Below are 26,005 nucleotides of genomic sequence, written 5' to 3' on the forward strand. Positions count from 1 at the left end.
AGTAATACAGTTGGCCCATATGTGAAAACGATATGTCCAGGAGTGAAAAGCTAATTTTTAATGAAACGACACTGTGAAGGGGTAAAGATGAAATTTGTCATAAACAAGTGCAATTATTAAATTAGACAATGAAATCTTTCGAAAATAATGCAATATTGTATATCTAATTACATAACAATTTTTAAACCTTGGTCTGAAAACAAAATGGCGCATATAATATTCAAATTAATACAAGCTTTGATAAATTAAGTAAACGGCCAAATATAATATTAATGTACATAATACAACATTTACTTACAATACATTAATTACTTACAAGGATTCAAAACAGTTGAAATAATCAAATCACTGATTGTAAACGTTAACTCGAAGTAGTAATGACTACGTCTGACGGTCACAAAGAAACGAACTCGTTAAAGAGAGAATTCAAAAACGATAGTTGTTTCAATCGCCAATTACGGGTCTGCTTTTTAATAATTTATTATCCTCGTTCCCGGAGAACGGAATGGCAGAAATTTACTTTATATCTTTATGGCAGAAATATACTTTTGCCCCATCTTTTTCTTTTGGATTAACAAGCAAATTTAACACAGTTACGATTTTTTTCCCCTCTTCTTTTCTTTTATTTTTTTATCCTAACTCTACATTTATTTATATGTTAATGTTAAAAGGCTTGGTTGCATGTTCGCAAATTGTTCAGACTGACTCTATGTTAAATGATACTCTAATTGGTCAATTTCTTTCTCACAGACTTTTCTTTGCTGTGGCTGCTGAAACTCTAATCAGGTTTTTATTTTAAGAAAATATTTGGCATATTTATTTTTATATTAAAAATATTACCATAAAATGTATATATGCAAATATGCTAGAATTATAAAGATACTCAGATGACAATAAACGGTCTAGAAATCATTACAATTCTTACTTTTGGGAATAAAAAGAAATTATTTCATAAATTGATATTCTGAAATATGAAACATTAGTTTCTGTATCGATAAACAGATACCAGATAAATAATTTAAAGTGGTGAGCACTAGCTGTTCATCAAATATTTCAACTCTGTTATGAAAAAAAAAATATATCGTAATATTACTGATTTATCAAGCAATGAAGAAACAACATTCCGAATTGTTTCATTTTTTAGACATGCCTAGAGATTTCTGGTTTTTCCTTCAGCTTCTAAACTTTTAGGAAGTTCCTTTGCAGCACACTGTAAATTTAATTGAACTCTGTTTAGTTATTAATATCGGAATTTCTAAATACTTTATACATCTCTTTTGAATACTTATTTCTTTCCTTTTTTTAATACATATTTTAGGAATGGATTAAAGAATAGGAACAAATATCAGAAACAGGTTTGGCGTGTTCCGAGAAACACAAATCAACTGGACGCCTTTATGTTTATAAAAGTTACTTTATAGATGCCAGCACAATGTGGAACAAGTAATAATTAATGCTTTATATTTTATTGTTTCAAATTCCATAAAGAATATTTGTCTATACATGTGTTAATTTAGCCATTTTTTGTGATAGTATTTAGATAATTCCAATGTTAAATTTAAAGTTTATTTTGCATGTGGCAAGGGACATATTTGTGTCTGTCTAGCTAAAGATATATTTAATTGCATCAAATTCCATTATTAAAAGTATTTGAATTATACATGTTTTAAAACTGTTTTATGGTTCTTTTAATGTTACAAATCCATAAAAGTTTTAGAGCTTCCATGCTCTATACAACATATCAACACATATTTTTTACCAAACCCTGATCTAAAGCTCATTTTGCTTGAGGCAAGAATGATATTTAGTGCCTGCTTTGATACAGAGCACTTATCAAATATTGCATAGTTTACATGTATTTTCCTACAATGGCAATATCTGCTCTTTTAATTCTCTTTTCAATCTACTGACCAGTTCGATATAGGAAAGAAACTCTGGCGTTTTTTTTACTTCTTCTTTTTTTGTGCTGTAGTTTTTAACCTTTAAGACACACATTTCCTGAATAAGAGCACAATTTATGTTAAGAAAATATATTAAAAATTTCAGATCTGGCAATAAACTATCTTAAATTTAAAAGCTATTCCTGTTAGGCCAGTTGCACACAGTGAAAAGTTAAGAACTGAAATACAATAATCATTTTCATAATTTAAAGAAATTTATGATCTTTGAATAAATTTTATATATTATTAAAACAAAAAAGAAAGACTTTAGGTTTGTTTATTATTATTTACAAAATTTTAAAACATAACTTCATAGCTTTATAAATAATATAAATTTTCATGCACTAGAACTCAACACTTAGTACTCTCATTATTGATAATGATAAAAAATCTGTTTTTACAGGTATCAAAATATTTGAAAGAAAGTGAAAATTCTGGATGCAGTGCAGTTCTTAAAATTACTTGATGTACAGTGATGAGAAATGCATTTCTAACTCAGTTATAAAAAAATCACATGACAATTCTGACATATCTTCATGACAGTTCAGGAACAATATCCCCATAGCTGGGATTTTTAAAAGTTGCCCAGAGGTAAGGATAGCCCTTAAGTTTCTGACTTTTCTTTAAGTTAGAAACTTTTATGTAGTTCCTTTACAGCAAACTTCAATAGTTTCATAATACAGTTTTATCTAATATTTCATGTCTTAAGTGTAAAATGAATCTCCAAAATAAAAAGAGATTCTTAATTATTTTAATAGTTAAATTCAAATATAGATTATTTTTATTTTGTGCTTATGAATTTAAGCATAAAACCTTTTAAATTTGTCATGTAATGTATATAATGTATACATGAAAAATATTTATGTTTTCATAACTTCAAACTAAATTAATAAATAACAGGTAACTAGTATATATTGTGGCATACATGACTGGTTATCCATTCTATGCACATTGTGATCTTAGCTTCTAATATAAAACTTCATAAAGGATTAACTGATGAATTCAGTTTTATGATTAAAATACTGTACTCTAAAGAAAAAAAATTGAATTTATTATGCCTTTTTATCATGTCTTTTTATCATGAGTTGTAAAAAGATTGAGATAAGAAATTTTTATTTAGTGCAAATGTTGGATTTATTCGGCACTTATATACTTATGAATCTAAATTTTTAAAAATCAGGTTGCATTCTTCTTCATATGTCTTAATGTTTAACATCTTCTCCATTTAATTATTTATTTTTCAATTTCAATAATTATTCCTTATATTTTCAATAATAATTTTTTATCTCTAATATTACTATGAATTATGATACTTTTAAAAGCTTAAATTTGCTTTTGCAATTCATACGATATATCCCTGGTGAAATATTCAAATTGTTTTGATTACAGGTACTTTTCACTACCAAAACACCAAGAACCACTGCCAGAAGTTGTAGAATCTTCTGTATTATGTGAGCGGCCGTACTCGCATAATCATTTTGTAAGTGACTTTCTTGTATTTATATATATTCTAAAGCTAAATTTCTTTTATTCATTAAAATGTCTTGCAGGACTTTCTTACACTAACCTTTTCAATTGTATGTTGAAAGTGGAAGATATTTACTTAGGTTTCTTTTTTTATTCCCCCCCCCCCCTTTTAGAAATCTTAACTACACAAATAGAGCTTTGAAGTGCAGCAGAAGGAGAGACAATCAATTACTTGTTCAACCTACAGAAATAGCAAGAAGAAAATAAATTTATTGTGAAAGAAAAGTCAAGATTGTGGAATACCAGTTAAGCCAGCATTACCACCTGCCCTAAAAGAACATGCATATCGAATTTTCTATGATTTACCTAAAAAACATCCAAAAAGAAAGCATATTGTGGTTTGTTTCTTATAGTTTGGAATATTGTGTAGAAAACAATGTATCTCTTCAAAGTTAATTTCTATATTCATCAACTAAACAAAGAGAGAAAAGCATTAGAAAGAATGTATCCCTAATCCATAAAATTTTTCATTCTAAGATTTATACAAATAATCAGTATTGTGTATTATTAGGAGTTGTTAAAAAGTAAGTATACCAAGAACATTTTATATTATGAATAATTTCCCTGAAAGATATCAAAAAGATATTTCTTAATAACTTAAACGTGTACAAAAGTCTTCAAGCTTTAATGAATCTTTTAATTTATTTGTAAAAAGAGATCTGCTCCTGATTAAGTTTTTCATTTTGACGTTTTTCCATATGCTCCATAAATGAAGTTCACAGAGGAGGCAAAAACAGTTTATAAGAATTTAGAAGATTTGTGTTTAAAGTCAGTACATTTTTTCAATAAAATAATTGATGTGAACAGAGCGAACAATAGAAACTGTTCAAAATCTATTTTATTTTGATAGTTAGTGCATACTATTACTCCAAATGAAACTAATAAATTTCCAAATATAAGAAAAATTTCTAATTGAAAAGAGCTTTTTAAAAAATTTCTAAAAAGTAATAATTTTATTTTTCATTTCAAAGTACTTAGCAGTGATTTGATATGTTATTTTATTTTTTTACAACTTTATTTAATTGTTCACGGAATGAAAACATATTATTTGCTCTAGACAAAATTAAAATTATATCCGCTTGTGGAAATAGAGCAATATTTTAAAATATCATGTTAGAACTTAACTAATATATTTAACTCACAAATACTTTAATAATAAGATACAAGTTTTTTAAAATTTTAATTATTTGAATGTCATAAGAAATTGATTTGAAATGGAGTTGGAGATAACTGACTCCAGTTATTGAAGAATAAATATTAAAATTATTCTTTTTAACGTGTATAAATAAAATTTTTTGAATGATTAACCTTTCGCCGGGAGCGCGAATTTTCCTTTCACGACCTGGCGCGCGTTGTAAATTGTACAACAGGTGAAAAAAATTTAATTTTAGCTGCTTTATTTTAATTTTACAAACAATTTTGCAAATAAGTAACATATAATTTATCTCTGATAACAATTTAAGAAAATATTGTACCATACATTTGCATTTATTTTGTTATAGTATATTAAAACAGAAGTTTAAACGTATGAAAAAGTAAATACTGCTACAATTACAAAAAAATATTAATGAATAATGAATAATTAAAGAATTATAAAGTACTTTTGGACTTACAGAATCAGTCGGACATTTCACCTGCATTATTTGCTTCACATGGCTGGCATAGGATTTGCTTTTTTGAATGCTGTTTACATATGAACCTTACGCATTTGTTACACCTCATTGTAGAGGAGGAATTTTTCCTTCGTCCACACATGTAGCACGAGCCTCTCTTTTGTGGAGGAATAATTTGAATTTGAAGTTTCTTCCTCCAAATTTTCATTTAAACGATAAATATTAAGGAAAGCCGACACATCACGAGGTAAAGAGGATATTTGAACTCTAGATATGAGATGTTCTTTCATCAGGGATTTTGAGAGTGCTCTCAAGAAAATAATTCTGGGCTCATCATCAACATTGTTCAGTAGAATTTATACCAGCAATGTTCATCATTATATAAAATAATACAAGAGGCCACCGTCTTGTTATTTGAGACACAGAATAAGCCGAACACATTTTATCGCAGGTGTCAACACCTCCTTTTGTCATATTGTAATCAAGAATTACTTCAGGTTTTCCACTGTCTCCATCAATTTCAGCTTTATCGTGAAGGCTAGATACTAATACTACTGCTTTGTTTTTCTTCGGTACATATGAAACGAGTGTTTTATTTTTCTGAAAACCAAAGATAGAAGTACCCACAATTCTATGTTTTCTGGGCAAAAATTCTGCGTGAATTTCTTTTTTATTTTTCTTTACAGTTCCGATGAAAGTAATTTTCTTCTCTAATAAGTAAACAACTAGTGGAAAACTAGTGTACCAGTTGTCAGTGGTAAGATTTTTATTAGAGTTTTCAATGGGCATTACTAGACGCTTGACAATGTCTAATGGTTTATTCTCAACTGCGAAAGGTCCAGGCGGCTGTTTTCCGATATAAATTTCCATATTGCTACAATAAAATGTTTTAGAATCACATAATGCGAATATTTTGATGCCATACTTAGCAGGCTTGTTCGGAATGTATTGAATCCAAGAGCAACGTCCTCTGAAAGGATGTAGCATCTCATCAATTGTTACAAATTCGCTTGTATTATAAGATTTCAAGCAATTTTGAACAAATGAATCCCAAATGGATCGGATGGCAGCTAATTTGTCTGATTTTCTCCTTTCAGCTCCAGTATCTATATCATCGAACCGAATACAGCGAAGTAAAAACAAAAACCGCTTATAACTCATAGCTGCTCTCAGTATTTGAATTCCAGTTCCATCAGAAGCCCAGAGCTGCTCAACATTTGTATGTTGGCTTTTCATTGTGCCTATAAAATAAAGCAATCCCATCAAAGCCATAAATTCACTTCTACACGTTTGTTTACAGTCAGGTTTCTGATAATATTTAGCTTCTACTCCTTGTATATATTTATTTGTGCAATAAATTACTTCATCAATCATACTCGGATCAATCAATTTCAGAAAAGCGTCAATTTCGGAAGCAGTTCCTTTTGCATATGCAGTTGGTCTTGGCAGTTTCTTTATAATATTTTTGTTCTTGGTTTTGGATGTTTTTACGATTTCTTCTTTTTTCCATTTTCTGATTTTATCCTATCCCGTATAACAATTTTCATCACTATTATTTTCAGTAATTTCGTAATCTGATGCAGTTATTTCAGAGTCACTGCTGTGATTTTCCTGTTCTAAATTTTCGTCACTCAAATTTGCGTCATATGCAGAAAATTGCTGATCATCTTCAATATCTTCACTATCAGAATCTTCATTCAAAATTTTCATTAGGTAATCCACAATTTATTTGTGATCTTTAAAATATTGTTTTCGTTTCGACATTATTTTACCTCAAATCCCATTCGTAATACTAACAAAGATTTATTTAACTTAGAAAGATTCTGTCGGAAAAGAATTTCACAAGCAGGCGCGTGTTGCATAAAGTATAACACCGCAGATGTTTACAGCTAAAAATGACAGGTGCAGCTAATTCCGCAATCAGAAATGCAAATAACTTTTAGGAAATGTGAAGGAAGATTCAATAAACGAATACGCATGGTGATTAACGCCCTCTATTGCCAGAATTATATTTTAAAGAAACCAACTGTTGTACTTTTTACAACGACGCGCCCGGCGGAAGGTTAATAAAAGTTTTGGAAAATATAAGAAATTTCTCAATACTTTTTATTACACTGAAATAAATTTCTATATAAATGAATGAAATATTTACATTCATCTCCTTCTTTTTTTTAACGGTTTACATGTAATACTAATCTTGAACACATATGCAGCAGAAAAGATCAAATCCTTAAACTTAATCTCTAGAAATATAAAAATAACAATTTATTAAAAATATTTTTGTTTTCCTTCTTAACTAGCTTCTATTACTAGTTTTATAAATTAGAAACATAAACGTTTTTCACGATTGAATCATTTTTCTTTTAGGTTTGAATTATTGTTTCATTAAACACAAATATTTACAGAATACAATTATTTTAATAAAAATTATATCGCGTTGAAATTCATTCTTATCTTCCATGAAACTAACGAAAGCAACAAGGTTTGAGCTAAATAAGCTATAACTAAACTATTATGAGAGCAAAACATTGTCAAGAAGATGCTAAGGCTTAAACAAATCAGAGAGCATCGGTATTCTTTGCGGTACAGTGAGTCTGTACAATTTGCGAACTCGCTTGGTTGCAGTATGCAGATATCTCTGTTATTTATTTATTTTTTTGAAATCATTATATAATATGAGATAAATTATTTTCATGATATAAATTTATTGTTTCATTTTTCTACTATTTGTTTTTCATCACATATTATGGTTTTTATGTTAAATTTATAATAGTCGTGCAACTGCGATTAATTTCTATACAGCTATAATTTTCAAAGACAACTCTCTTCTTCAAATAAGCGGAATTGATTGCCGTGAGAATGCAAATATTTTGCAGTGGGGGCGTATTCCTTTGCAACCCTACTGAAGCATTAAAAATGTTATTATAAAAAATACCCTTTTACAGCATTTATATCAATATAGATATAGTTTTTCTAAACATTTACTTCATCCTTAGCAAAATATTTAAAAAATGCTGGTAAAAACTTTAATTTAGATCTTCTAATTAAATCTCTAATCTATAAATCTGATAAATTTTTAAAAGATCTAAATCTAAAAGTCTTAAAAGATGAAAATCTCTAAAATTCTTTAAATGAGACCATAAAACCAGGGATACCAGGTGTAAGTTTTAAATTTTGTTTAACTTCAGATATCATTCTGTTCGGAAAAAAAAAATTAAATATTTCGAAAATTAAAAAAAAAAAAAAAATTGTAAATTTTCAGTCTTTTTATCCCAGAAGCTACCAACAGTAATTGCACAGGATTCCACAAAAAGTGGAACAAGCGCTTTTGTCTCAAATATTGTACCTAAAGATATATATCCTATTATAAAATTTCTTTAAAGAAGGTTGGAAATTGAAAGAAAACACTTCAGTTTCTGTAGAGGTTGGTAGTAAAAAGTTTTTTTTTAAATTGAATTTTTTTGAGGCTCCGTACGTAAAAGTGTCACTTTTCTTTGGAGGAGGGAGAGACACTCTGTAAGGCCTTCTATATACCATTTACAAAATTTTTGCGCAAACAACTGTGAAAAAAGTTGCTAATCATATTTTATTTTGTTTAATTTTTGCCCATTTGTTCACATAAGTTTAATCAGATTCATTTCCTCTTTTGAAGCAACACGAGTATTATTTTGGGATGGACGCACAATTTTCAACCATAGTCAAATAAAGAAGATATTCCTGAGCCATCCAGGACCGGCCATCTGTGTGAATTTGGGTGCGATGGACACCAGCCCCACAAGAAATAAACACTCACTTTTTTCACTTCTTTTTTCGCATTTTTAAAAACAAAAAATATATCACATTGGCTTGTTTAAAGATGCCCAGGAAACTTTTCTGGCAAAATAGAGGGCGAATTCCAGTACGTTAAAGGACCGTAAAATAATTTTATTGTAAGTATGCAACAAAAGCATTGTTACTAAGACCCCGACGACATTCCAATATGGTCAGTTTTGTTGATTTTGACGATTCATTTTGCTGACAATTGGTAAGATTCTACTATTTCCTTTACATACCTAGGAAATTCTACGTATAAAATTCCTCCACATCCTGAATAATCCTAAGTGATCCCCTCCCACATCTTGAATGTAGGACAATTTCTAAGGAAAATACGATTAAAAAAAATGGAGGGATGTATGAAGGCAAGTTATTTTCCACTGGGTCTCGTGTTTGACAATTTTAAATGCAATAAATTGTTAAAATTTTCTAATTATTAAGTTACACATGCCACAAAGGTCCTGAAAAAGTTATGCGTCTTATCCTATTAATATCATCCAACATGGATTTATTTATTTAAATTAATAGATCTTTTATCAAATTTGCTTTATGATTATTTCAAATCCTTTTAGTTTTATCTTTAAAAAATGCTTAGGAACCCAAAGTTTATTAACCCGAGACTACTAATAGCAATGGCCAATCTTGGAACTCCCCCCCCCTTCCATACTTTTATACCACATCAAAAGGTACCCCTATGATTCACAACGTATTTCCTCCTTGAAGAGTCATCTTACGAAAATTTAAAAAAAAAAAAAAAAAAAAAAACACGTATGAGCACGATGCAAACGTGCAACTCGATTTCATTCAGGTATAAAATAAAAATAAGGAATAAAAAGCACCAGATCGTAAAAGATTCTGTTACAAAATTGAGAGCAAAAAGGGTTAGTTATAATGGCAAAAGGAACTTAATGCCTCAGCCAATAATATAATGTAATATTATTTTTGCCCCTTCTATCTTTCTACGATCTTGCTTATACCCGATCTTGTTTATACCGAATGATTAGTATTGGCTGGAGCAGAAAAAAAAAATGAATAATAATTAGTTATAGAGTCGTAAACTTCACGTTTTATTTACATTTTTTATCCTGAATTGTCATAAAGATCAATAAGCTGAGGTTTGCAATTTTTATTATATAAACTTAAATTTGGTCCCGAATAGAGCCCGAAATTATTGATGATGATTCTGTTAAATACTGTAAAATGTGTGACAAAATATTTTTCTTTCTTTTTTTTCCGTTTGTGTATCACAATTTATTTCAAATCAATTTTATTGATTATTTTTGATTTAAGTGTTCATGAACATCATTGCAAAGAGACACAACTTTTAATATTTATATATAAAATGTACCGCAAATAAGATTTTTTAAAATTTCTCAAACACTCTACCAATGTACACGAGATTTTCTACTAAAACTTTCGTTAATTAATCTATAATAATCATATCTCAGATACTGTTAACAGTAAAACATCTCATCTAGTCGGTTGCATTTTCTAGCTATTAATAAAAATACAGTTAAAATGTACAAAAGCTTCGGAAATTATATTTCAGAATGTTTCAGGCACACAGTTTGAAATGTACGTTTTAAGGAATTTTTTTTGTAATCCTATAAACTGTAGAATAAGCATGCTTTTTTCCTTATGTAATATCCTTTATTACTTAAAATAATATTAATTCCATTTATAATAAAATAACACGTTTACGGTGTTTTATTTAGTAACCTGCCGGGATTTTTAATGATTAATGTTAAATGTTAGATAACAAAAAACGTAATTATTAAAGAATGTTTCATATATGTTTTGCAAATGACATTACGAGGTTTACAGTCATTAAAATTCTAATGCCATTTTGTGAGAATTTTACAAACAGAAATATTTGAATTCAATGCCAAATCTAAACCAAAACTTTAAAAAAAATTTAATAAAAAAATTTATAATTTTATAATTTCAAATATACTTAATCAAAGAAAGAAGTGCATAAAATTCACCATCACTTTTTCTGTTGCAGAAATAACAATCCATGCTTAGAACTGTACCACATTCATTGTTAATTTCATCGTAGAAATTTGAAATACAGATACCGAAAACAGAAATACAGAAAACAGAAATACAGATGTGTTGCCATTATACGGTTCTAACCGTTTCATGATAATTTCCCCTTCTATTCCATCAAACATGTTCATTTTTGTCACCCTCAGATTCATTAAGGCATCTAATTTTATTGTATCGGTATTGTTTTATACCACTGAAAATCCTGCCGTTGAACCATTCATTTTAGTTTGATTAAATGTGATAAGCAATGGCATCACCATTTCATTCTCATTCAAATAAGACAATAAATCACTTCTTCTCATGTCATAACATTATTATACTAAAATAACTAAAATAAAATTTTAGAAATACCAATGTTATAGCCTTAACACTATATTTAAAAACAGAAAACGATGTCATATTCGTGGTCACAATCACTTATACAATCCGGCAATTATATACATTCTCACGCTTCTTTCTATGATTTCGGTGTTGATAATGAATTTCCAGGATCATTCGGAAAACTCCAATGTCACGCAGATTATATGCAAATTAGTAGTCACTTCATCCTTTTATTGACTTTTTTTAATATACCCTGATTGTGACTGTCCTTATGCATCTACCCATATATATAGTATCTCTATTATAGTTGAGTAATATTTTCTGAAATAATAAAAATAGCAATGATGATTTTAGCGATTATTTTTTAAATACTCCGATTGTGATTGCCCTTATGTATATGTTCATATATACAATATCTCTATTAGAATGGATTAATGTTTTCTGTAATATTAAAAAAACAATGATCTTTTTATTGATTTTTTTAATATACTCTGACTGTGATTGGGCTTACGTATAATACAAATATATATTATAGATGATTAATGTTTTTTAAAATATTCAAAAACATTATCCTTTTATTGATTTTTTTAATATAATCTGACTGTGATTTCCCTTATGTATAATACACACACACACACACACACACGCACACACACGCACACACACACACACACACACACATATATATATATATATATATATATATATATATATATATATATATATATATATATATATATATATATATATATATATATATAGTATTTCTAGTATAGATGATTAATGTTTTGAAATATTCGAAAAAGAATATAATGTTTCAATTACTTTGCAGAAATAAGGAAAACCTAAAAAATTTTCTTCATTAACTGGTTCAATAATCGAAATCTTTACACAGGTCTACAGTTTTAGCATCAATGCTAAATACAAAATTTCATTAATCTAAAATGTTGTATTTCAGAGCAAGCACGTTTGAACAATCAATAATCGACAGATAATCAACTATTTGACAGAGATGGCTCAGAATTTGACGTAGTTCTTTAAATCTTTTAGCAAAATCTTTTACAAAACTTCATCCACCTAGCATTTTTTGAGCAATTTGAGTTTATATGCATGGCATGGGATAGGCAGCCATAATGATTTCCCTTATTAAGAATTTTACCGAAATTTATTGCAATATTAAAATTTGTAAATTTGACTTCTAAAGACAACATACGAAATTTCATGGTTCAAACTCTTTCATTTATGAGTCTTTATTTCCGCAGAAGGGCAGACACAACTCTAAAAAAAATAAATATCGGCTTTAGGCAAATTTAAAAAGAAAAGTTTCAGTAAAGTATTGGTTTTAATTATTTGGCGGTTACAATAATTCGTTTACTGACTCCTTCCATTTTTGAGTTTTTGATTGGTACCAGAAAATAAAATCAAAAATAGTTGCAGTAAAATAAATGGGGAAAAAATGATAATATTAATGAAGAATTAATAAATCCTCTGTATACAGTTCTTTAAAGCATATGAACTTTTATTCTGGAAATTAACATTTATTTTTGCAATCTGAAATTATATTATTTATTTTATTGATCTGATTAAAATATTGTTGAAATCTATTTAAAATCAAACGGTATTATCTTTAATTTCAATAAAAAAGTGCTTTTTCGGTTAATGAATTTCTTATTGATTAAAATTCGCTTTCACCTGAAAATAAAATTTCCACCTTAAAATAAAACTAGATAAATTCATTAACTTAAAATACCATTAAAATTTGCGAATTCTGGAATAAGATCTGATATACGAATTTTTTGTACACAAATTTTTAAACGAAATTTCAAAAAGGCATATTGGATCGAATTATTAAACATATCTCGATTTCCATAATGGAAAAATCGCGAGATATAAATTATAAATTATGTAAATCAGTTTTTTTGATGTAAATAAGCCTGAACGATTGAGCTATTTCTATCAAAGTCAGTTTTGTAATAATAAATGATTAAGTTACAAAGTTGTCCCTCCCCCCCCCCTTTTTTTCACCTCTTTACATAATATGATGTACTTAAATATGACGACAAACGAATGCGCAAACGAATTTTTCTGAGAATTGATATGCAATTTTTTAAAAGAGAAATTATTAAAACTAGTCTTCCATTACTTATTTTGTCCATAATAGTTTCCATTTTGGTGAAAAATTGAATTTCATACAATTTGTCTAATTTTGTTCTTACATTTTAAAACTTATTTCTATATTATTGTACGTTCTCCTTGAGCAAAGTGCAGACTGAGATGTATTTTGGGCATCTCTGGATCGGCGCTCGATCAACTTATGATCCCCCCCCCAATTAAGTTTCGTTTTACTTTCTTTCCCATAATTTCTCTTATACGCTACGTTTTTAGTTATGTTTTCATATTTTGATAACAGAAACACATCTGGCGTGCATTACTTCGTTACAAGTTACTCTATCTCAAGAACAAATATCGATAATTTTTCAAAAATACGTTGCTGATAATTACAATTCGAAATTTTGATCCATTTACGAGGTAAAGTTGCTTTTTTAATGGTAATTTAATTCCATTTTTTATGATTATTTTTAGGAAAGACAGGTATGCGGTTAATTAAACTTCGTTCGCATGGAAATTTTGATGTGTATGTATTAGAATTGACGGCCTCATGAAATTGTAAAATGTTATCAAACCGTATCATTATAGAGTTGTTGAAAGCAAATTCTGATATGATATAATCAAGAAACTTGTAACTGATTAAGAAAGGTCTAAGGGATAATCTCAATATTTATTTTTATTCTAATACCATAATGTATACAACATTAAGCCCTGGAAAGGCCCTGGGATTAGATCGTCAATGTAAAAGCCAATTTTAAAGGAAATTGCAGCCTCTTGAAGCAAATTAGGCAAGTTGTTTGGAATAACAGGTATGCGGTTAATTAAAACGCTGCCTCCTTTAGCAGCTCCTGTAATAATGGTAGCTTTTATAATATTACTGCAAACTCTCTGATACGAAGCCTTCCACCATCCTAAACACGATATCTTCTTAATAGCGTCCTTGTATGTATCCCACGATTGGAGGCGGTTTGACAGTCCGCAAGTGCTCACTAAAATTGCAAACAGGTCTTCTAGCTACTTTCATAGCCCGACCTTTATTACTCCTTTTCGAAAGTTTAGATTTGCATTTTCTGGGCATTTCGAAAATGTATCAAATAATAACAAATAAAAAAAGATTTAAACTAACCCAAAAAACGATGTACTTAAAGCTATAAATAATTTTATTAAAAGTATATAATAAAAGAAAATAGAAAATTAAGTCCGTATTTCTCTAAAATCAAGTTAAGTCTATTTTATTTATTGATCGAGTTTGAGATAGCTACAGCAATATAATACACATAAATTTTAAACTTTTAATTACAATTGTCAACAATCAGAACACACTGCGCATGCGTGAATTTTCAACGCCAGTTGGCGTAACGCAAATGCCTGAATTTTCTACGCCAGTTAGGGTAATTAGTTAGGTAGAAATTTTTTATTTACTTTATTCTGTTTTATTTTAATTTAAAAGTACTTCAGAATGAATCCGAGGAATCGATTAATTAACAATTTTTAATTTTAAATGCATCAAACACTAAGAAAATGAACAGAATCATTTGAAATAATCGATCGAAAATATCTTAAGCCTTGCCTCTTCAGCGTGGGAAAGAAAAACAATGAAGCCCTACTCATTTGGCAGTGGGGAAATAAAGACTTTAGGCGGGAAAGTTAGTTTTTAATTAATAAAAAATTAAACACTCAATTAACCGGAACAAATAGTAGCCTATGTCTTATTCCAGACAATAATCTATCCCTGTGCTAAATTTCATCCAATTCCGTTCAGCCGTTCTGGCGTGATTGACTAACAAACATCCATCCATCTATCCATCCAAACTTTCACATTGATATAGTAGTATAGATAATCGAAGAGGGATAATCCCAGATAAAAAACGCCGTTGTCATTTTTGCATTTGATTGCATTAAACCAGATGCAATACTAAAAAGAAAAGAAAAAAAAACTTGTGCGACTGACACTAGGAGTTTTGTATTAGGTAACAGAGTAGTAGGCGTTGTATTTCAGAGGATTTTTTTCTCTTTCTAATATTATGTAAGCATTTACAAAAATAATACGATGCATTTTTATAAACTTTTTATTGATTTTCTTTCAATAAACAGAATGGAGAGGTTTCTAAGCAAAACCATAAGCAAGTTTTAAGATGTTAAGCTATAGGTTTAAACAGGTTCGGTGTTAACTCTTTTTCTAATCGCTGTCTTCATCTGAAAAGAAAAAAAGAATTAAGTTCTATGTAATGATACTGTGAAAAAGCATAAAATTATTTAATAGCAATTACATGATCACTACCCTTGTCTGCTATACTGTCAAGGAATTACGCATTTAGCGGCCTTAGGCGAATCACCAAATGAGGCCTCTCGTTTACTAAATTGGTTTATTTAATCTCACAATTAAACATTTTTTAACTTATTTATACGTCGATGATTTGTATAAAGTTAATTTTTCATTTTAGTAATTTAACGAAAATTAAATATTTTTGTTTTTTGCTTATTAGCATTCACACAATATTGTTTCAGCATATACTCATCGTTTATGAATACTTTAATAATTTAGTGATTGTGATGAAATAAATCGAAACCTTACCAATTTTAAAAGACAAAGTTAATATTATCCAGGTATTTTTTTATTCGAAGTATTTGTTTTTACTTGACAAATGTTTCCTTTGTTAATAATGCCTTTATAGTCGATTTACTTGCGCCCTGATGAGCTCAGCAGTTTGCTTCATCTGCCTACTTGTAAATCCGCTACTTAAATAATACTTTCTACTCCTATTTGTGATCTACTCCTATTTGTAGAAAATGTGACCTTGAACCCCCTACAGAAAATACACAGACTATAACACAATTTTTAATTTTCACGTCTAAAACTTAAATCTAATTTTAACTGCCATGTATATTTTTTATAAATATGTATATGCATTTAAGCTTTATTTGCAGTGTTATATTTCATTAAATAATTATCTTATTTTTATATTATATTTGTGTGCAATAGTGGATAAAAAAACACTAAAACTGAAGCAAAATTTTACAGTAACTGAAATATATTCTATTTTTTCAATTGGAATACAATCCACACTTAATTATTTAACTATTATCATCTTAAATGAAAGTTAACAGAAAATGCACGCATTGAAAAAAACATTCTTGTATGCAGGCAGTTGAATTCTATTGATTATGAAGATGACACCTTAAAACATAGATTATATCCTCTAACGTTTAGGAACTTAAGTTACACACACATTGATTATTTTTGCTCTATGGAACTGCTTTGTTAAATTAAAAGATAATTCGTTTCTTTCAGAAGTAGTCAGTTTAGTACGAGGTACATTAAGTATATTTACGAGCTACATTAAAGCAACACTAAGTCTATTTTAAGGGAAAGCTCGTAATTTTGAACCGTGGTTAGATGGCAAGGGCCGTTCACACATGAGCCGGCAATCGTCTTTATATGCAGTATTACCAGTTTGCTTCTAGCCAATTACATGGTATTTCTTGACTAGAATCGAGCACTGAATTTGAAACTCTTTGGCCCCGAAGACAGGCCATCGCTTATTATTATTATTTTCTATTTTTAAAAACAAGAATTCATTTCTCCAAAGAATAGCCATAAACTGTCACTAGACGCTGTTGCATGCGATATAAACGTGTATTTCTATATTTTCCTCGAATTTCATGACCAATCACTTTTTGCTGAAGTGTATAAAAAGAATATTTTCATATTGGAAAATTAAAAAATAAAACCATAGTAAAATGCAAAATAACACTTAAATCAATTGCATCGCCTCTTGATAAGATTTATAATGCGTGATTTCAATATCAAAAATGTTTTACTGTCTCATGCATGGAAATATTTTTTAATATAAATGCTTTAATCAAGATTTAGAAATCGTGCAAAAATGATGACACATTTCAAATAAAAAGAATTCTAATTCTTGTCAATACTGTTTCATTTTTCATTTTGAAATTAAATTTGAGATTAAATCCAAAATCGCTTCTTATAATATTGAAAAAAAAAAAATTTAGATTTTGATGGACGATTTCCGAAAAAAATATAATGACTACTCTCTATATAAATTTCACAGTAAATTTATGATTGCAGAATTCAGAGAAATCTGCAATCAATTACCCTTATTATGGATTTTCCTAATACAATTATTCAAGCAGATTGCATGTAATTCTGTAAAAATGAAAATTCTAAATCGAGGTTGGTGATAAAGTAAGCAAAAGTAGTTCTTTAAAGATGTGCTGGAAATTATAAAAGTGATACAAGATTAAAATAAAATTTACATTTTAAAAACTTTTTGAAACTTTAGATTACCTAAATTGCGAACAAAGACTCGACAATAAACACTAGTTGGGTTGATCATCTCCGTCAACTCGACCTTGAAGGCTAGAAAACTTCCACTTTCGGTCGTTGCTAGATGCTCACCTTCGAGCCATTCTTCTACGTCCATACTTCGGAACATAGAAACTAATTGCCTTGAGGAACATAAAAATAAAAATTATTTAGGACTCTTAAAAACACAATAAAGCAAATAGTTCATGAAAAGCATTTAGATTTTTTTTCCAATCTATATGTCCTATAAAATAGATATGGTCGCAAATTTTTAAAGATGAATATTTTAGATATTAATGGCAGCGTTTCGCTAGTAATCTTCGCCTTTTCAATAAGTATTACCTCATTTTTTTTAAGAAACAGTTGATAATCTGAAAGTCTGCGATTATCTTAATTTCTTTTCAAGCAACTTTTTCATATTTAAAGAACATCGACATTCAGACGTTGAGGCGAAACAATGTTGTATCGTATGGGTATCCGCTTTGACACATCATTGACATAATAATAATTAGAAGAATAGAAGTGGTCGAGTGTTAAAAAGAATACCTTTACAAAAGAAAAAATAAATAGACAAACCGTCCGAGCAAAAATAACAACAAAAGGAAACCAATAAATTTTCAAAAATAATATGTTCTAAATTGTTTTAGAATTCATATTTTGAATAGGAGAAAAAAAGGAAAAGAAAAGTTGTGATAGTAGACGTAATTTAGACTTTTCCGTTTATCGCTATCGCTAATGGGAGATTTGGGCATTTTCATGGCATAGGCAGTGCACATTATGAGCACTCCCAACCGCATTTCAAAAAACTGGTAAATTAATTTTCATATTCAAGCTGCAACATTTTTTCCAATATATTTTTAACTCACTAAGCAGTTATTATAATTTTTTGTAAAAACTCACCACAAATATTTGATATGATGATCTCTTTAAATATAAATAAAAACCTTTACTTAGAGGGAAATAATAAATTCAAACTGTTCTTTAACAAACATAGTAGTTTAGTTGCTTGGTGACAACTGGCAGCGTGTGTACTAACCACATTCGAAGTATATTCGAACCATTGGTTTCTTATTTCTAATCAAAGATTGAAGCCCGTTTTATTGACCCAATAAATTACTAGTATTATCATAAAATGGTGTCTCATATCGTCATTAGACACATTAAACTGAAAAATTGTCTCTAAAACAAAATTCTCAATTTTAATTATGGTATGATACTTAATCTCATGAATTTAATAAATCTTTTTACAAGATCGTCGTTAAATATAATGTATCGAAGTGCAAAAGTTAACTGATCAGAATGAGCCATCAGTGGAGTAGAGTCAATTTTTATGGAATAATATTTACTTTGCTTTGGTTCCACATTTTATTTTATTCACCACCTTTTTGTACTGAAGCGCTTTGAATTCATCGAATTGACACATGATTCGATGAATTCAAAGCGCTTTTTTGAATTCATCGGATTCAAAAAAGCGCTTTGAATTTTTTTCAAGCTAATCAAATTAATTATTTTTTGATAAATAATTAATTTGATTTTGAACAGGATAGACATGCTTTTCTAAGCAATTCTTTTCTTAAAAAAATCTCCATATTCTGAAATTAAATCCAAAATTCCTACTAAATTTTCGTCTGGGAGTGACAAAAATTCTAATTTTTCCTTTGCTTCGAAATACTAAATTACTAAAGCCGAAAAATATTATTAAATGCAAATATGTTCCAAAACATTGTGCTGTACTTAACTTCTTTTGAACACATTTGATATATTGGAGAATCAATTTCTCCCAAACAGTTACCTCTCAGAATAATAATAATAATAATATAAAAAAATAAATAAAAATAAAAATTTTTCCTCTGTGTTCATTATATTTTTTCACGAGCTCCGCAATTCTTGTCCCATTGTTCCATTCTTTAAAACTTTCAGTAAGAAAATACATACTAATCAGAACAAGCATGTTTGGGCAGTAAATATCTATAACTTTTTCCTTCTTTTAAATGCTTTGGTACACTTTTTAGGTATAATCTAAAGACTCAGCGTTAAGCAAACTCAGAGTTCTGTTAACTTCAAATGGCTTGATATTTGTTAGAAATTATCGATTGAATGCTGTTTGAAATTTAACTGTCGAACTTTAATTCCAGATGTTAGAAACCCTCTTCACACAAAGAAATCCTGAAAAAGAATTTTTTGTTCGGGATTTCGGGATTTTTTTCAGGATTATGAGCGCCCTTACCATTGAGTAAATTTCATTTTTTTCTTCCATTTTTTCGAATTATCACTTAATAATACCTGACACTTTTCAACAGAAATAAACTATTATCAAAACTTGCATTGACCTAAACAAATTAAAAGCCAATAAACCATCTATTAATGGCAACAACTAATGATGTTAGGTTTTTTAGGTTCTGCCGGAAATCTGCCACAGTGTATCCCAACTCTTTATTCGTCAGAGATACATCTAGAGTTTCCATGACGATTATTGAACTGTTTAAATAAGCCTATTATTTCTAACGATTTTCTAACTGTTATTTGTTTTCAAAGAATACTTCAAAAAAGTTTTTCATTAAAAAAAAAAAAAAAAAAAACTATATTTTCCGCTTATTTGTGTTCGGAGGTAAAAACAAATATTATTACTTACTCCTTTACAGCTTCGAATTTCTCCCTCTTGTTACAACGAACTTTGAACTTCGCTACAAATCGATGACTGCGGCCTCTTATTAGTATGCGCTGTCTGATTGAAAAAACATAACAGAGTTTTCTGACTTTATTATCTGCCATTATTTCCTGCAGTAGAAGAAAATGACCATTTATTTCAAACAAAATCAATATATGCCTTCTGAGAAAACTTTATCAGAAAGAATATTGTATTCATACAAAAACACATTAAATCATAAAATTATTGGAGCGTCATTTAATATGTGAATAAAATTACTTTATTAAATAATTTTCTGTAAAATTCAAATCACTTAGAAATAGAAATAATGAATAAAATTTGAAATACAATCTGCCCAAAACGTAATGTAATGGAATTAAGAAAGATGTTCAGAAAAGTCTCTTATTTGATTCTGTGAACTGTTTTCTTAAATAATGACCCCCCAAATTCTTTAGCTTCTTTTATAAAATAGGCACTTTAAAAAAACTGAAGTTTATATATGTTTATATTGTTGAAAATGAGTTAACAAATACACAAATACGCAAAAATAGGTTTTAACTTTTGGAACACACTGCATAAGATAAGAAAAACTTTATTTATTTCAGAAGATTAAACCAAGGTCTAGATACAGTAATTAGAAAAACATAATTCAATGAAACATTCGCGATATCTGTAAGGAGAAACTTTTTTTCAGCTAAAAGTGAGCTTCCCAGGGTTCTGAATCTTTTTCTACTCGCGACCCTCCTATTGGAGAAAGGGAAAGGGGGGGGGAATCACGATTCCGTTTCAGCCATAAAAGTTTTCCTGTATATTTTTTTCCCAAGTCCCCCCCCCCTTAAAAAAAACGACCCTTTAAGGAATTACAACTAAAAAGAAATTTGAAAAATATTAATGAAATCTTTCGAATCGAATTCATTTCCTTAATACTTTTTGATTTAGACACAAGAAAGAAATGTACTGATCGTTCTTTAAAAAGTAACAATATGTTAAAAATGTGATCAAGATTTCAATTTACAAATTAAATTTCTGTCAACGCCTCTAACGTTTATGATTGTGTTTGATCTTCATATTTTTATAAGAAAAGTTATTTCTACATTGAATTCCATTAATAGCATATATATTCGAAAAAATTATTTTCTTTATTTTTGAACAAACTTATTAAACGTACAAAAGCATAATAATTATTATTAATTTAAAACGGGACTGTATTGTTATTAATAATAATTTAAAAGAATTAATTTTACCGACTTTCACAGCAAGTTCGACATTCTGCTGAGGATTCTAGTCCTCATTACACCAGAAACTGAAGTTAATTTTTGAAATTAATATTTAGCAAGGGTATTTACGTTACAGAAAAGTAGGTTATAATTTCTTTTCATGATTTAAAACTCTTAGGTAGAGTAAATATTTCAGAGAAATCATGACAGAGCTGGTGCAATATTAAAGTTGAGAATATTCGAATTTTTTCCAAGTTAAAAGAGAATGGGTTTTCTAGAGAATTGAGTATTCCTACAATATTATCAGTATCTGATTGTGGTTTAAAAATTAAGAAGGCTATTCTCAGTAGCTCTCACACAGTTTCAAACCGGAATGCAATGCAACAGACCCCTAATCAGTAATTCACTTTTTTAAATTGATCTTTTGATTTCTTTTTGTCACATATATAAATATCTTTTCCTTCCAAATTTTTAAAACAGTTTCTTACTTAATGATGTAAAATTCTGTTTGAAAAATAATAAAGCGCATTAAAAAATGTTATTTTTCAACAGTAAGGTTTGTAAGGATTTTCTAAAGCATAAAGTAATTTTTCTTGACTGACATTCCTTGCATGTGTCACATGAATTGATAACTATCATCATATTTATAATACTTCGCGTTCTTAATTATTTATATTTTCGAAAAGCATCACCATAATAGCAGTAAAAAACACCAGAATAATTTAGGACATTTTATCCAAACAAGAATAGCTTGGGTAACATTTTCATTACTTAAAATTCGGAAAATCTTGCCAACGTGTTCTACTCGTTATCTTTCAATAATAAGAAGGTAGCCAATTCAAACAAATAGCTAAAAACATGGGGGAAATAATGAGGAGCTAATTAAACAATATCGATTTCATTCAATTGATAGAGTAAAGGGAAAAGGAGTTAGACAATTTGGATTGATTTCTGTCATTTTCCTTTAATTTGGCTTTAAAAACTTGGAAATATCTATTAAAATTTTAAATTTTGTAGTCTCCCAGGACACATGGTCTTTTATAGAATGGGCTAATAAGGCTAAAAAATTTGCTTCAGTATTTAAAATAGGAAGCAAAAACTTTTATTAATATTAATTGTTTAATATTAAAAGCAAACTTTTTAATTGGCAATGCTACTAGATTACACTTTATTTTTTAATGTGCACGTCAACTTACATAATGGTTCAAAAAATGTTCATACAGAGACGGTCATTGAGAAAAGATGAAGCTTACTCCTGCACATAGATGCCTAATAGGCATTTAATCAATGTTCTAATACTAATTCTGTAATCACGTTATCTGAAATCTGATAAGTGTAGTAGGATTATTTTGAATTCAATACCATCATTTATGTTAACAGTGCATATAAGTTTCAGCAGTTAAGACAGTGCATATATATAATAACAGGGAGTCCATTATTTCTGCTATTTCAATTTCCCTGAATTCTCCTTGATATTTCCAGGTTTTTAAAATTTTCCTTGATTTTTTTCAAATGTATAATTAGAAAAAGAAATCACTGCATCAAAATAAGAAACATTATTACAATGATATCAAGGACAGTCAGTATGACATCAAAATTGCATTAACTTTTAGACCACCACCTACAGAAGAAAAAAATCACCAGTACTCTGGCTGAATGCTTCACTTGTAACATTCAGTAAAAAGAGGAGAATAGTTCTTATTATTTTTTGTTGCATAAAAAGAGAAGTGTTTTAGAAGTACAAATTTTAAAAAGACAGTAGGAATGAATTTAGCAAATTTCTGTCACAATTGGTTTCATTGTATTCATTTAATTATGGCATTGGTTCATCATAAACATCATATATTGAGAGTACATGTAAGTTTCATATTCACAATGATATTTGAATTTAAATAAATTTTAATTGATTTTAACAGATTTTAAAAAAAAATTCCTCATTTTATCGGTTAAATTTAATATACTCAAAATTGTGCTGCTTTATTATTTTTTTTCAATATTTATTTCACAATATGTTCTTAATTGTATCTGAGAAATTGTTCTACTCTTTTTATTAAAATCAATATAAAATAAAATTTAATGATCCCAAATGGCCACCCGTTATTATGAAATTTATATGCTCTTTCAACATATGATGTTTATGATGAATCAATCCACAATGAAATGAATACAATGAAACCACTTGTCACAAAAATTTAAAAAATTCATTCCTGCTGTCATTTTAAAATTTATATTTCTAAAACACTTTTCTTATTATGCAACAAAAAATAATAAAAACCATTCTCCCCTTTTTTTCTGTGTGTTACATTTGAAGCATTCAGCCAGTATGCTGGTTATCTGTTATTGAATTTTAGGTAAGCTTCAGTTATGTAAAATCCCAGTGATTTTTTTCAAATATATAAACCGACACTAGAAGTCTCATGCCACTCTAAACGGACTTTTAGCTAACCTGTCAGATATCAGAACTGTTTGTTCAGATTTACTCATGAAACATGTAGTACAAAAACACATGCACATTTACAGAGTACTTAAGAATGAAAGCATTTGTTTCCTATCCATACTGCTCACCAACACACAAATCAGAAGTGTTCAATAATTCTATTAAAAGGAAAAAAATCTTTTAAAATTAGAAAAGGAAATCACTGTATTAAAATAAGTAACATTATACAATGGTATCAAGCACAGCCAATATGATATCAAATTTGCATTAATTTTTAACCCATCAACCATAGGGGGAAAAAATCATCAGCATAAAAAGATAGCAGGAATGAATTTTGTAAATTTTTGTTGCAGTTGGTTCCATTGCATTCATTTCATTGTGGCATTGGTTCATTATAAACATAATATGTTAGGAGTGAATATAAGTTTCATAATAACAGGGTGACTATTATTTCTGATATTTGAATTTCCATTAATATTTCCAGATTGAAAAAAAAAAAAAATCCCTGATTCTTTTTAGATGTATTTAATATCCTCAAAATGATGCTGCTTTATTTTTTTTCCTTTATTTATTTCAAAATATGTTCTTAAGTGTACCAGCAAACAATTCTTTAAATTAAAATCAATGTAAAATAAAATTTTATCTGAAAACAAAATGGAAAACATTATTTTCAGTTATTGAATTTGAATTAAACTTCAGTTATTTAAAATACATCCCTTTTTTTCGAATATATTAAACAATACTAGAAGTCTAATGACACTCTAAACTGACTTTTAGCTAACATGTCATATATCAGAACTGCTTGCTCAGATTTACTCATGAAAGATGCAGTACAAAAACACTTTCACATTCACGGAATGCTGAACATTGAAATTATTTGTTTCCTATCCATATTGCTTACCAACCCACAGAATAGAATTCTACAATAATTCTATAAAAAGAAAAAAAAACATCTTTTAAAATTAGAAGAATGAAGAAGTTTTCAGATCATTAAATTTTATTTTACATTCATTTTATTTAAAATAGTAAACCAATTTCTCATATACAGTTAAGAACATATTGTGAAATAAATGAAGGGAAAAAAATAAAGCAGTATCATTTTGAGTTTTTTAAATTCCACAGAAAAAAAACATAATTTTTTTTTTAAATCTGGCAATATCAAGGAAAATTCAGGGAAATTCATATATCAGAAATAATAGCTACCCTATTATTATGCAACTTCAATACACTCTCATCATATGATGTTAACTGTTTATGATTAATCAATGCCACAATGAAATGAATACAATGAAATCAATTTTCACAAAAATTTATATAATTCGTTCCTACTGTCTTTTTAAAATTTATACTTCTAAAGCACTTTTCTTTTTATGCAACAAAAAAAAATAAGAACCATTTTTTTTCCTATGTTAAAGTGAAGCATTCAGCCAGAATGATGGTGATTTTTTTTCTGTGGTTGGTGGGCTAAAAGTTATTGCAATTTTTATATCATTATATAATGTTTCTTATTTTGATTTAGTTATTTACTTTTATAATTTTAAAACAATTTTTTATTTTTTATGGAGTTATTGTATACTTCTGATTTGTGTGTTAGTCAGCACTGTGGATATTAAACAAATAATTTCAAGCATTCTGTCAATGCGCAAGTGTTTTTGTACTGCATCAGCACTCTGTCAATGTGCAAGTTGTTTTGTACTGCATCTTTCATAAGTAAATCTGAACAAGCAATTCTGATATATGACAGGTTAACTAAAAGTCGGTTTAGAGTGGCATTAGTCTTCTAGTGTTGTTTAATATATTTGAAAAAAAGAAAGGGATTTTACATAACTAAAGCTTATCTGAAAACTATTAACTAATAATGAGCATACTACCTGTATGTATCATCTGTAACATACAGAAAAAAGTAGAGGAAGGTTCTTATTATTTTTTGTTGCATAAAAAGACAGCAGGAATGAATTTTGTAAATTTTTGTGACAATTGATTTTATTGTATTCATTTCATTGTG

The 26,005-nt window shown here is 28.5% G+C and overlaps 1 protein-coding gene across 1 annotated transcript; it reads right to left on the minus strand.

The window, feature by feature from the left end:
• Positions 1-5,416: 5,416 nt before the first annotated feature.
• On the minus strand, positions 5,417-6,316 carry LOC129959721 (piggyBac transposable element-derived protein 4-like). The gene has a single exon (XM_056072611.1). The coding sequence runs from the start codon at positions 6,314-6,316 to the stop codon at positions 5,417-5,419; it is 900 nt and encodes a 299-aa protein (XP_055928586.1).
• Between the last annotated feature and the right edge of the window lie 19,689 nt (positions 6,317-26,005).

This window comes from Argiope bruennichi, chromosome X2 (genome assembly GCF_947563725.1).
Source record: "Argiope bruennichi chromosome X2, qqArgBrue1.1, whole genome shotgun sequence".
Classification (NCBI taxonomy): Eukaryota; Metazoa; Arthropoda; class Arachnida; order Araneae; family Araneidae; genus Argiope; species Argiope bruennichi.

Bases quoted from the DNA above. Each gene is read 5' to 3' on its own strand.
- LOC129959721 (XM_056072611.1), bottom strand. From the start codon at position 6,316: ATGAAAAGCCAACATACAAATGTTGAGCAGCTCTGGGCTTCTGATGGA.